Source organism: Mauremys reevesii, linkage group 7 (genome assembly GCF_016161935.1).
Source record: "Mauremys reevesii isolate NIE-2019 linkage group 7, ASM1616193v1, whole genome shotgun sequence".
In the NCBI taxonomy this organism is placed as follows: domain Eukaryota; kingdom Metazoa; phylum Chordata; order Testudines; family Geoemydidae; genus Mauremys; species Mauremys reevesii.
This window is the reverse complement of record NC_052629.1, coordinates 34,325,802-34,339,877: the sequence shown is the minus strand read 5'-3', so window position 1 is coordinate 34,339,877 and position 14,076 is coordinate 34,325,802. Positions and strand designations below refer to the sequence as shown.

At 42.9% G+C, this 14,076-nt stretch overlaps 1 protein-coding gene across 3 annotated transcripts in view; it reads left to right on the top strand.

Moving 5' to 3' along the window:
* Window positions 1–12,343, top strand: part of PAPSS2 (3'-phosphoadenosine 5'-phosphosulfate synthase 2) — a 60,057-nt gene extending 47,714 nt beyond the window's left edge. The window contains exons 10-14 of one of the 3 annotated variants that reach the window (XM_039482015.1): window positions 3,278–3,413; window positions 6,994–7,262; window positions 9,878–10,107; window positions 10,718–10,891; window positions 12,167–12,203. In XM_039482015.1, coding sequence (XP_039337949.1) covers window positions 3,278–3,413; window positions 6,994–7,262; window positions 9,878–10,107; window positions 10,718–10,889 — 807 coding nt within the window. In that variant the 3' untranslated portion in view covers window positions 10,890–10,891; window positions 12,167–12,203. Of the gene's footprint in view, window positions 1–3,277; window positions 3,414–6,993; window positions 7,263–9,877; window positions 10,108–10,717 lie in introns of all 3 variants that reach the window. The other 2 variants (XM_039482016.1, XM_039482017.1) reach the window with 2 other exon arrangements.
* The last annotated feature ends 1,733 nt before the right edge of the window (window positions 12,344–14,076 follow it).

Genomic DNA, 14,076 nt, shown 5'->3' with positions numbered 1-14,076 from the left:
GAATGGTCCCGGTATTGTGGGGAACTTTCCTGGCTTCTGCACTACCCCTGTGAAGTGGGCTAGGGAAAGGATCTGAGTCCTCGCTCCCATTTCCTTTACCCAGAGGCCTCCCTACCCTTGAGGACTCCCCTTCAACTCTCCTGTCTGGCAGAGTCCTCGTAACCCCAACAAGGCTGGGCCCAGGATTCCTGGGGGGCTCGACTCTCAGCCCTGCTGTGGTCCCCTAGGACAAAGGCTAGGGTGTCCTCACTCCGGGGTGCTCTTTCTGCAGTGGGCACGTCCCTGACCCACTGATCATTTCATACAATTTAAAGCAAATACAAGTTGTTTAATTAACAATTAATTTAAAAGAAGAATAAGGAAAAATGGGAAAGGTTAAAAGAAAACACATCACCCCACTCTGTGGCAGGGAACATTACAAACAGTGTCTCTGGACATCGGGGCACTTCACAGTCTGTTTCTTGTAGGTCCCAGGCCTCCTTCTCAAGCCCTGGCTGTGCTGCAGGGATGCTGCGGGTTGAACACTTGCAGTGGTGGTGTCCGGACACTTGTAATGGTGGTGGCCACACACCTCTGGGTTTTGGGTTGTGGGACCCTTCTTCCCAGCGTCAGCCCCCCGTCGGGTAAGATCCCCCTCCCAGTCCGGCCTGCAAGGACCCTTGGCTTGGGGTGTCTTTCTGCACTGGGCCCTTTGCCCAGGGTCCCCCCTTGGCTGGCCCCAGTTGCTCACCACACCTGGCTCTGTGGCTGCAGCTCTGCTCCCAGCACAGGATCTGCTCTCTCCCTGGGCTGTCTCTGGCTCTGCTCCCAACTCTGACCTGCTTCCTGAGCTGCTTTTCTGGCCCCTCTGGATCTGGCACAGCTCTGCTCTCCAGCTCAGCTTGGGCCCCTGCTCTCTCCTTAGGTTGGCCCCACTCTGTCTGACCCAGGCAATTCCAGCTCACACGGAGGACGGGACCCCCCTGGCCTCCTGACTCCCTGATTAGCCTGCCTGCCTTGTCAATCAGGCTCAGAGGCTGACCTGGAGCATTGGCCTCTCCCCAGTCTTTTAATGCTGGGAGCTAGCCAACCAAAACACTCCCATTGAATGTTAGTAAGGGGGCAAGAGTCCCCTTACACAATATGAGCAAGAGAAAAATGAAGGGAAGTGTAGGTCCACTACTTAGCAGGGAAGGAGAGCTGATAACAAATGACATCAAGAAGGCTGAATTGTTTAATGCCTGTTTTGTCATTACAAAAATTAATTGTGACCAGATACTCAACACAGTTAATATTAACAAGGGGGAAAGAACATTATCCAGAATAAGGAAATAACAGGTTTAAGGATATTTAGATAACGTTAGATGTATTCAGATCAGCAGAGCATGATGTAATGCTCCTAGGGTACTTAAAGAACTAGCTGAATCAATACTGGAACTATTAAATATTATCTTTGCACGGTCATGGAGGATGGTGCAGGACCCAGACAACTGGAGAAGAACAAACATTGTACCTATAGTTAAAAAGGAGAACAAAGAGATCCCGAGAATTATAAACCAGGCAGCCTAACTTCAATATCCGGAAAGACACTGAAACAAATTATTAATCAATTTGTAAGCACCTGGAGGATAATACGGTTGTAAGGAAGAGCCAGCATGGATTTGTCAAGAACAAATCATGCCAAACCAACCTAATTTCCGTCTTTGACAAGGGTTACTGGTCCATGGATTGGGGAAGCTGTAGACATGATATATTTTGATTTTAGGAAGGCTTTTGACACAGTCCCACATAACATTCTCAGAAGCAAACTAGGGAAATGTGGTCTAGTTGAAATTATTATCAGGTGAGCGCATAACTGGTTGAAAGACCATAAGTAAAAAGCAGTTATCAATGATTTGCTGTAAACTGGGGGGACCTATCCAGTGGGGTTCCCAAGGGGCCTGCCTTGGGTCTGGTACTATTCTATATTTCCATTAATGGCTTAGATAATGAAGTGAAGAGTATGTTATGAAATCCACAGATTACACCAAACTGGGAGGGGTTGCAAGCACTTTGGAGGACAGGATTAGAATTCAAAACAACTTTGACAAATTGGAAAATTGGTCTAAATCAACAAGATGAAATTTAGGGCTTATCTATACTTAAAACACTGCAGCGACACACCTGTACCACTGCACCTGCACCACTGTAGAGCTTCAGTGAAGATGCTGCCTACTCTGACAGGAGGGGTTCTCCCGTCGGTATAGGTAATCTACTTCCCCAAGAGGTGGTAGCTAGTATGATGGGAGAATTCTCCCGTCAACCTAGCACTGTCTAAACTGGGGATTAGGCTGGTTTAACTGGATTTTTCACACCCCTGAGCAACGTTATACCGACCTAATTTCCTAGTGTAGACTAGGCCTTGGGAAAGACAAGTGCAAAGTACTTCATTTAGGAAAGAAAAATCAAATGCACAACTACAAAATAGTAAACAACGGGCTAGGCAGTAGTACTGCTGAAAAAGATCTGGGGGTTGAAGAGAATTACAAATTGAATATGAGCCAACAATGTGATGCAATTGTAAAAAAGGCTAATATTCTGACATCTGTTAACAAGAGTGTTGTATGTAAGGCACAGGAAGTAATTGTCCTGCTTTACTCAGCCCTGGTGAGGCCTCACCTGCACTACTGTGTCCAGCCTGGGCACCCCACTTTAAGAAAGATGTGGACAAATTGGAGAGAGTCCAGAGGAGAGCAACAAAAATGATAAAAGGTTTAGAAAACCTGACCTCTGAAGAAAGGTTTAAAAAACTGGGCATGTTTAGTTTTGAGAAAAGAAGACTTGGTTTAGGGGCAGAGAAGAGAGGGGACCTGGTAACAGCCTTTAAATATGTTTAGAGTTGTTATAAAGAGGACATAGTCAATTGTTGTCCTACCTTCAGTGGAGATGGAAAAGATATAATGGACTTACTCTGCAGCAAGGGAGATTTAGGTTAGATATTAGGAAAAACTTTCTAACTATATGGATAGTTAAGCACTGAACTAAACTTCAAGGGAGGTGGTGGAGGTTTTTAAGAACTGGTTAGACAATCACTTGTCAATATACTTAGTCTTACCTCAGCCTAGATGACCTGGCAAAGTCCCCGCTAGCCCTGCATTTCAAGGAGAGAAACACTTAGGTTAGATGCAGCCACTCAGTAAGTCACTGATAGTTGTACTGTGGAGGCATTTAATGAAAGATAAAATGAACACAAATGTTTTAGTATTTAGCAGATATTCCATGACTAATATGTATATATATATATATATATGATTTGTAGATGGTGATGGAAAGTGGGGATTGGTTGGCTGGTGGTGATCTTCTTGTGTTAGAGAAAATAAAATGGAACGATGGACTGGACCAGTACCGCTTGACACCACTGGAGCTCAAACAGAAGTTTAAAGAAATGAATGCTGGTGAGCATATGACTTTGTGGTATTACACCCTCTTCACAATCTCAGCTGGGCTAGTGCCTAATTATCCTTTGTCTCCCTACTAAAAGATCCTTACGTTGAGACAACTATCACAAGACTAATTACGATAAAGTGGAGCTGAAGCTAGATAATTGCATGTGGAAAATTACCTAGCTACTCTGAAACCTAACAGGAAAACTACCTTAAAACATTCTAATAGATCCGTTCCTGTTGCACATGTGTGATGTGAAAATTAGACATTTCACAGACTTCTTGCATTGAATTATTTTGCTGAGGTTGATCAAAAACTATGTGAATAATTAACAGTTCTCTTTATTATCAGCTCAAAAATGAAATCATATCGTAGATCTAAATGTAAGGCTTGGTTTAGTCTTCTCTTCTAAAATTCTGCATCTAATAATAAACAACTTCAAGGGCTTTGCAGTTTTCTCATCATAGTGTTGATAGAAAATATTCTTATTAATACGAATAATAATTTGAGTAGATTAGTACTATTTAGTTGAGATTCACTAGAAATCACAGGCTTGTCATGTAGCGGCATGCTATTTGTGCCAAATTCAGTCTGATTTTTCCCCTGCACATGCCCCCTTGGTTAAACAGGGAGCACCATAACAGCAGACCCCACTTTCTTCCTGCCACTGGGATCTGTTGTCACCGCAAATAAGAAGGGTGAGAGGATGGAACCAGTTGCACCCACAAGACAGAACTTTCTTGGCAGATGAAGAGTGTTGCTATATTGAAACTCCATTGTGTTAGTGCCTGGAAAGCTTCACCAACATTAGAGAGACTAGATGGTGACTAGACTTCTGTTGGTGACAGAGACAAGCTTTTGACCTGCACAGAGCTCTTCATCAGGTCTGGGAAAGGTTCTCAGAGGATATGTCTGCACTGCAGTTACACACCCATGGTTGATCTGGGCCTGCTGAATTGGGCTCACAGGGCTGTTTAATTGCAGCCCCTCTTTCTTGCCCTCTGCAGCAGCACACTCACCCCCACCACTGTCACTGCATGTGCTCCTAGGGCCCCTCTCAGGTCCAGGAATCTCCCTCGCCTCCCCCGTGGTGGGTGCTGAGGGGTGCTGCATGCGCCTGCTCCCCTGCTGTTCCCCCTGACTGTAGCCTCCCTGGGGGTGAGGGATGGGGCTGCCTCCTTGCCCAGCATGGGGCAGGAGTGGTGACTGTGGGTGGGGGGCCCCCTGTGCTGCTGGAGGGTCCTGCCGGAAAAGGGAAGGGTCTGAGGTGGAAGGGCAGGCTCAGTCAGTCTGCCCTGGCAGTCGAGATGGGGGCACTAGCACCTTGCAGCAGCAGTTGCTGCAGGGAGGCAGCATGGAGCTGCATGAAAGAGACAGAGACTCTCTGTTCCAGGGCCCCGGGAAGGCAAGAGGGGGCCGAGGCACACTCAGGGGGTGGGGGCAGCAGGTGGGGCCGGGGGGTGGAACCCGGCCCCAAATATTGGTGGAGCTGGGCTCTGAATATTGCTGATGCCCGGGCACCACATATATATAATATAACTCGCCACCTATGCCCGCAAGCTGGAGTTAACTGGCATGGGCCAGCTGCAAGTTTTTAATTGCAGTGTAGACATACCCAGGCTATGGCTACACTTAAAACGCTGCGCTTGAGCGCTTTTGAAAGGCGCAGTGCAGCGCAAGCGCTCCCAGCAAAAAACTCCCACCACCTCCCTGTGGGGAATAACGGACAGCGCTGGAGCCTGGACTACACTGGCGCTTTGTAGCGCCGCAATTTGCAGCGCTGCAGAGGGTGTGTTTTCACACCCTGCTGCAGCGCTGCAAATTTGTAAGTGTAGCCAAGCCCCCAGAGTATCGCAGCTAAATACAAGGTGGAACAGATTATTTAGCCTAAGTAGTTAACACATATCCTAAGGGACCATTCAAGATGAAGTGGTCCATTAACACCTCTGCAATCATAGGACAAAAAACAGGGATTAGTAGGTTACAGATGGTTGTAATAAACCATAAATCTGCAGTCCCTCTTCAGTCTGCGATTTTTCGTGTTTACCAAAGTTATTTAGGCTCCCATGCTCATCGTTTGAAAGTGTTGGGCAGATTTCCTTTGAGAACGAGGTCTGAGAGGGCAGATATGGAGTGATCATTTTAGGAAATGTTTTTCTTTTAACATTTTTCTGTGTGAGTTCATTTGAGAGCATAGTGTTTGTCTCATTTTACCCACGTAGTTATTATTGGGGCATTTAATGCAATGGATGAGGCACATCACATGCTGTGATAGGCATGTGTAGGACACCCAGAATTTGAAAGGTGTGGGGGGGTTTTGGAGGGCGGGGATTGATCATCATAGCAGTGAAGATATGTCTGCAGGTTTTGCATCTGTTGTTCTGGCAAAGTGTGGTGCTGCTTTGGGTTGTCTCCTGGTTGGTGGGGAACTTGCATCTTACAAAATGCTTGATGAGGTTGGGGGGTTGTTTGAAGGCCAAAAGAGGAGGTTCAGGAAACATTTCTTTCAGTCCCCATCAAGTGAGAGTTGTAATTGTTTAATAATACCCGATGGGTTCCAGTGCTCCAGGACACCAAGTGACAAGTCGGGGGGTGTGGTTGGAGGAGCTTTTTTTTTTTTTCCCCTCTTTATTGAAGCAGGTTCTCTTGGGGTATTTGGGTGGCCTGTTTCATGATGCGATCTACTTCTCTGGTGTGTATTTGGTGAAGGCAGGTTTAAGTTTCTTAAGGTGCATATCCTGGGCTTTTATCCTGGGCAGGGCTGCCCAGAGGATTCAGGGGGCCTGGGGCAAAGCAATTTCAGGGGCCCCTTCCATAAAAAAAAGTTGCAATACTATAGAATACTATATTCTTGTGGGGGCCCCTGCAGGACCCGGGGCCTCGGGCAAATTGCACCACTTGCCCCCCTCCCCCTCTGGGCAGCCCTGATCCTGGAACCAGCACAGCTACAACACTGCAATCACCAAAACATGTCATACTGGGGTAAGAAGTTCCACAAGTCACCTACAACTCTGCATAACAAATTTGGCCTTGTTTTAGAAGGCAGAGGGTGCTTTTATTGTAGATTTTCCAAACTCCCTAAGCATTTCATTGAACTTTGAAAACAAACAAATACATATTTTCAGAAGTGAAGTTTAGAGGATGTGATGTAGATTGGAAATGCACTTTTTAATGAGAAGTGAAAAATACGTTGGCCACAGTGGGATGATATAACCAAGATCAACCTCATGGAAAATGTGCACAATGAAAAAATTTCACAGAGCACTTAAGAGGAATAATACATATGTAATTTAAATATTGTAGGAACCATTCCATGGGAAGATAAGGTTGCTTATTTTGTTTTCTTGTTCTGTGTTTGTGCAGCACCTAGCACAATGGGATCCTGGTCCATAACTAGGGCTCCCAGGCACTATGGTAATACAGATCATTCATACAAATAATATCAGGGAACATAAACAGTAGAGGTTGTCATAATTTGATGCTCATGACTTACATAGTCTATAAATGTACTTCCTGTTAGGTGTTCGGGTTAGTGCAGTTGTTAATCATCTTATTGGGCTTATGACACTGTTCTGAATCTTTCTTTCTTAGATGCTGTATTTGCATTTCAACTGCGCAACCCTGTCCACAATGGTCATGCTCTGCTCATGCAGGACACCAAAAGCCATCTGCTGGAAAGAGGTTACAAACATCCGGTGCTTCTGCTGCACCCTCTAGGAGGCTGGACCAAAGAGGATGATGTGCCACTAGAGTGGCGAATGAAGCAGCATGCAGCTGTGCTTGAGGAACATGTCCTAGACCCAAAGTCAACTATTGTTGCAATCTTCCCTTCTCCCATGTTGTATGCTGGTCCAACAGAGGTAATGTATTTCTTAAATAACAACCAACACCTTGAAGTATTCACAGAATTTTAAATCCATAAATATGGCTTTATTCAGAGAAGTGACATAGTAAGTGACATCTGAGGTTCCCTATTCATTCTGCAAAGGAAGCTTCCATATCAACTCTGCTAACAGTACAAGTTCGATAAGATTTGCTAATTGACAGAATTAAAAGATCAGACCAATATCTGAAAAAGTCCAGCTGTAAATTTTGCTTCATAAATCATCAGATTAGATTTTTGCCATACTGGGTCTGCAACCTGGTAATCTTGGTTCTGGACATAACCTAAACACACATGACTGAAAAACAGGGAGTACATAAGAGCCATTTTTATTGAGCTACATTTGAGGCAATCATTTTTATTTAGTTACTTACATTTTTCACTGCTTGTGCTGCATTTGATACAAATATAAATACTTTTTACCAACATAATCTAAAAGCAGACTTCCTAAATGATAAAACTGTCCCACTCCTCTTTGAGTACCTGTGCTATCCCCCAAAGCATCAGTGAATGGGGGACTTCTTAATAGTCATCTAATATGTTTACATATTTCCTTCAGTGTTCACTACATGAATTCACCTTTGTTGTATCATCACATTAGCCAGGGGTTCAAATTTTCAAAAGGCCTAGACCTCACAGAAATACCCACGTCTGCCATCTCGGCCTCCATGAGCACTGGCAACTTGTTACGTCTCCCATGAGTTTTCCCTCCTTCTACCCTGAGCCATCTGAATTTCCCCGGTAGGTCTCTTCTCATCCCTACCTAGGGTGACCAGACAGCAAATGTGAAAAATCAGGACAGGGGGTGGGGGTAATAGGAGTATATATAAGAAAAATACCCCAAAATTGGGACTGTCCCTGTGAAATCGGGACATCTGGTCACCCTATCCCTACTTGCTTGCAGGGTACTTTGTACTGCCCACCACTCAGTCTATCTGCCTTCCCTTACTGCTTCTCCATCTACTCATTTTGTGCTGGACACTTTATTTGGAGGCAGTGGAGCTGCTATAGCTAAACCTGTGGCATTATCTCCTGAGAGGTCTGCGTTGGCAGTGACTGCTTGGAGAACAGGCCTGTGCTGAAGGTGAAGGCTACACGGGGCAGTGGAGATGTGATGGGTAACTGGGCTTTTGACTCCTATTAATTTCCACTCCTTTGGGCATTTCTGGTCATGGACACTCATTGCTTCAATTTCCCCCAGTAATTCTTTCCCTAAAGCTAGCGTGACCAGATGTCCCGATTTTATAGGGACAATCCCGATTTTGGGATCTTTTTTTTATATAGGCTCCTATTATCCCCCCTCTCCTGTCCCAATTTTTCACACTTGCTATCTGGTCACCCTATCTAAAGCTAAGGAATAAATATCCCGAGATAGGCAAGTGTGGAGGTTAGGATAAAAGCATTAAGGAATCAGAACTTTCCTCACAGTTTCATCTGCTTATGCAGCACATAGCTGTCTCAGCTGGGCAGTCACTTGGCTACAGTGTAGGAACCTTCAGCCTCTACCCTTCACAAGAGCTTTTACAAAAGTTTGTGCCTCATGGCTATTAAATAACTAGTAAATAGAACTACAATATTATATAAATCCTGAGAGAAAGGAATAGTAATTTATTCCTGGGGGAATTACTTAGCCTTTTTAACTAGTAATTTCAGTGACACTAGCATTATTTACACAGCCCCCCAGGGGTGCAGGACATTTGGTGGTTATACATTTTTTTACTGGAGATGGACTGTCTCAATTTCTATTTAAATATTGAGTGGGTGACAAAGGGGAAGGGAATACAGCTGATCAGAGACATTGTACAGGTTGTGAGGCACAGAGAGTACATATATCCAGCCACATTCTGTGCTGCCCCTTGCAGGAGAGACAAACCAAGAGAGGACTGAGGTACGAAGGTGGCTTTACCTCTGAGATTCTTTCCAGGCCTGGCTGGGGTGGTCTGTCTGGCCTCCTGGAGAGACTGGGGCAACTCTCACATGTAATCAAGATTATGGCAGTCAGTTCTTGGTGGCCCCAATAGAGAGAGGAATTAATATTAAAGTAATTAAGGATGCCCTATTCTTTCCCATTTCACAAAAGGCCCCAATTATCCAGCCAGCCACACGTAAGTTATGGCATATATTCAACTATTAGTAAATAAAGAGACTTGTAAAGTGTTCACTCTTCAGCTTTCTTCAGTTATGGCCTCTCAGTTTTCAGGCACCATTTCACTTAAGCAGTTCTGTGATCAGACAGAGAGAAAGCAAATGATCTCATGTACTCTTACAGCTGTAAAAAACAGAACAAAAATCAGTTTCTCTCTGTCTACAACTTCCACTAGATGCATCCTTTGCAGAAATTTAATTTTGGACCAGTTTCATTTTATTTAAGCAGAGGAAGTGAAAGCAGCGGTAGATGAAAGTGAAGTGGGTAACTCTATAATCAGAAACAACAAATAGCCTGCTGAAGAGTGTCATTCTTTTCATGCGTGTCCAGATAAAGACATTGCCTAGCTTTGAAACATTTTTATTAAAGCAAGACAAAAATATTGACATGCTATGTCCAGTGTCGGCCTGCATTTAAATAATGGTATTTGTGTTGAACTTTCCCAGGTTCAGTGGCACTGTAGGGCTCGAATGATTGCTGGAGCCAATTTCTACATTGTGGGCCGAGACCCTGCAGGCATGCCCCATCCAGAGACCAAGAAAGACTTGTATGAGCCCACACAAGGAGGGAAGGTCTTGAGCATGGCACCAGGCCTGGCCTCTGTGGAAATCATTCCCTTCAGAGTTGCAGCATACAATAAAGTAAAAAAGGCCATGATTTTCTACGATCCAGAAAGGTAACACAGTGAATGACAACCTGCTTTAAAGTAGCCCATATTGTATTTAAATATTATTTAATATTTTAAAGGATTTCTTAAGGGTCGCAGTTTAGCAGAAGAAAGGAAAAGTTTTGTAGTATTTTAGATAACTTGGTTGTAAATGAAATAAAAGAACTAAGGGATGAAAAGACCTATATGAGGAGCCTGCCTGCCTGCCAGCACAGGATACAACACCCAGACAAAGGAGTTAGCGCATATGAAACTAACGCTATGCTTGATCTTTACCAAAAAGGTTAAGAAACATCATCATTTAGGAAACAACAGTAGAAATACTTCTCCTTATTTATAGAAAAGTATTTTATATTTAATAATATAATGTAATAGTGAAAATAGAGGTCCTTTTAATAGAGGCCCTGTTGCGTCTTATTGCTGCTGGTAAATTTGCACATGAAGATAAAGATTTGTGCCATTAGTGCTTACAGAGTTAGTGAAGACCTCGTACCAGCAATTTTCAGATTAAATTCTGAGGACAGCCCCCCCCCAAAAAAAACATTTGAAAAGATTTGGCTTTGATGCACTTAAGGAGATTAAATTTACTGATTTCATCCATATGTCTGTTCTGTGGTAGGCACGATGAATTTGACTTCATCTCTGGAACACGCATGAGAAAGCTTGCTCGGGAAGGCGAAAATCCACCTGATGGGTTCATGGCCCCAAAAGCCTGGAAAGTCTTAACTGAATACTACAAATCACTGGAAAAAAATATTAATTCTATTTTTCCTCAAAAATATGGCTATTAAGAGTGAGCTCTGATTGATTGTATTGTATTACAGATCACTTAGTTTGCATTTTCAATACCCTAATGCTAGGATAGAACATTTTCTAATAGGGTCAAACTGTTTTTGAATGTATGTATTTTGGGCCTGGCCCTTCTCCCACTAAATTATTGGGAATTTTCCTTTCAACCTCAAAGGGAGCAGCAGCAGGTCTGTTATTTATAGTAGAATGTGGCTCTATATGATGATTGTCCAAAGCCATATTAGGACTGGCCAGTTGGACATCTTTAGTGGTGTCATAGTGGTACACCAACCCCCAAAGGTGCACAGTTTGACCTTATAGCCATGATGTAGTTACATATCCCTTATGCTCTTTAAATCAGTTACAAACTGAAAATGAGAAATAAATGATTTACTATATTCCCTTTTATTCCTTAAGAAGCCCATCTTCTGCAATGGGGAGAAGGATTTTCTTTAGCACGTACATGGGTTTCTGTTGTCCACCACATACCCCTCTCTTTCTAATGCCTCCTACTTAAACTTGGACTTTTCAGTCAAGAAACTGAACTAAGCTTTATTGCAGCTCCAAGTTTAGCTTTCTACATAAGAGACAATTTGAAGCAGCCCAGCTTGAGTGCCACGGTGAGGCTGGGAGAAGTGGTGCGTGCTTTAACTTTTGAGTCCTGCATTGAGGGCTCCCAGTGGCACTTTCCCTCCCCACCCAGAACTGAAGGGGAGCTGGCCTGCTTTGACTGCAGGAAGCTGTACTAGGAGATGCCTGAGACCCTTAGACTGCTCTCACTTCATCTGTTTTATAGCAGTGTAATTCCACTGACCAGAGTGGAGTTATTTCTGATTTACACTGGTGCATGTGATTTGAGAATCAGGATCCCAGTTCAGCTGATTGAATAAAGAGGCCAAGTTTAGGTGGGGACAGTTTAAAATAGTGTGTTCACACTCTAGACTGTCAAGCTAGCCCCTTTCTAGCCTCTTTTCTATTACAAAAGCTAATGTAGTCAAATATAACGCTTCCACTTGCCAATAGAAAAAGGAAACAAACTGGCCACAACCTGTTCCTGAAAGGCCATTTTGGCTCCAGGAGGTTGGGAAAGGTGTCCCTGAGAAAGCTAGAAAAATTACTTTGCTATGCAGTACAAATTTTAGAGAGAGTGTTTAACACCCATTCCCTGGCTTATGCTTTCCATACAGGAAGGCTAGTCCCTGGTGCCCCCCCCCCCCCCCATCACCCTTCAGAAAGGTTAGCTTTAAACATGTTGTTTTTTTTTCTTTTTCAAATTAAGCATATTTACTGTAACTGCAGTAAGCCCATCCAGGACGTGCATTAACCGAGTATGGAAGAAGACACTCTCCCATCAGTTTCATGCCCATAATGTACACGTCATGGACCAACAGCCTATTAAGGTCTATCATGTTGCAGCTTACTGATATTCTAAAGAGGAAAAAAAAATAAGGCACGTTTGTTTTATCACTGTCTGCCAGAGATTGGGGCGAGGGTGAGGAACAGCTGGCTGCAGCTCTATCTAGAAAAAGCAGTAATGAAAATGGCAGATGGGAAAATATGGTGAATTGTACGTGCCTCTTTAATGGAGAGTGTGTGTGTTGCCTGTTGTTGCTTCATGTGATAATGTGGGAGAGGGGCTAGGATCTCCAGGTGCTATTTGACTGGGGGGATGTTGGGGTTTTTTCCCATCCGGCCAGGAGGTTGCAACAGTTTCTTTTGGACATGGGTCTGGCTACTGTGATCAATTCTTGTTTGCCACCTTGTGATTACTAAAGTGAACTCTTCTGAGAGTATATATTTGTACCATAAATCCATCTGGAAATGTAAGCTGGTGCAGGATGTGGCGGATCACTGGGGAAGCAGGCTCACTGTGCACACACTATATTAGTCTTCCAATCTGCATTAGTGGCCATTGTGTTTCTGGGTGATGTTGAGGTTGTTAGCTTTGATCTAGAAAGCCCTGATTGGCTTGGAATCTCCCTTTGTGAGAAGTCACCTCTCTTCCCTGCACCGTATTGCCATATTTGTAGTCAGCAGAGGCATTGTGTACACTGGAGACTCCTCAGTCTAGAAGAGAAGGAAGGGTTAACAGGTTGTCCCTGTGGAGAGACCCAGGCCTAGACTTTGTAACTCACTACTTCCCTCAGATAAGCCCAAATCTTTGACTTAGAACATGCTCCAAAGCCCATCTACTTTCATGGGCTTCTGGGAAAAAGAAAATGTATGAGAGCTGCTGAAGTAATGGTTGGTATTTACTGGAGACTTGTAGGAGCTTATTACCTCCATGAAGATGATATTGTGGTGTTCATTTTCTAGGGAAAATGTACACAGTTATTGTAGGAATTAATATAAGTGATTTCAGTCTCTGATCTTGCGGATATATATATATATTATATATATAAATCAGAATACTTTAATGGGTGTCCAAAAACTGGTTAAAAGGTGTTGAAAATTAAATGAATAGCATTCTTCTCATTTTGCAGTTTAATTATAAAAAAATCTATACATAGTAAAACAATAATGCTTCTGCTTGTAATTTAGTTTAGTAAAATATATATTAAGTGAAATTGTTTTGCTGTGCCCATTGTGCATGCACATAATTACAGAAGCAATTCAAAATGTTATTTTAAAGCATTTTAGTTTTCAAATGTTTCCAGCTTCTTATTGCTTTTAAAAATCTAGAGTAAGGAACCAAAAGTTGTATTATACCTCAAAAAATTAAATACTACAAATGTAACACTAGAAGCTAAAAATATATTACACCATAGTGCCTTTTATATTCAGGCCCTCTGGCAGGGACCTGAAAGACAAAAGTAATACTGTGACTTATAATTAATATTTGATATTTTAAATAGTGGTGTCACATTTTTAACCTTAAAACAAAGAAATGGTCTGTGAAAAAACAGTAAAACCAAATGGTTACAGCAAAACAAAAATTATTCCTTTACGATAGTGAAGTACACTGAGTCCATTCGCTAGTATTTTTATAGTATATTTATTAAAGACTGGAATTTGTGCCTTGACTGATGCATCGCATGATTTATAATATATTCTGAACTTGATACTCTGTTATTAAACATTTACTTTTAGTACAAATATATATTTCTCTGTCTAAATATTTGCTTGTCATTTTGTGAAATTTTTTTTAAACTAGTAAGCTCAGAGGGGTAAGGAGGCCCCAAAGGCTTT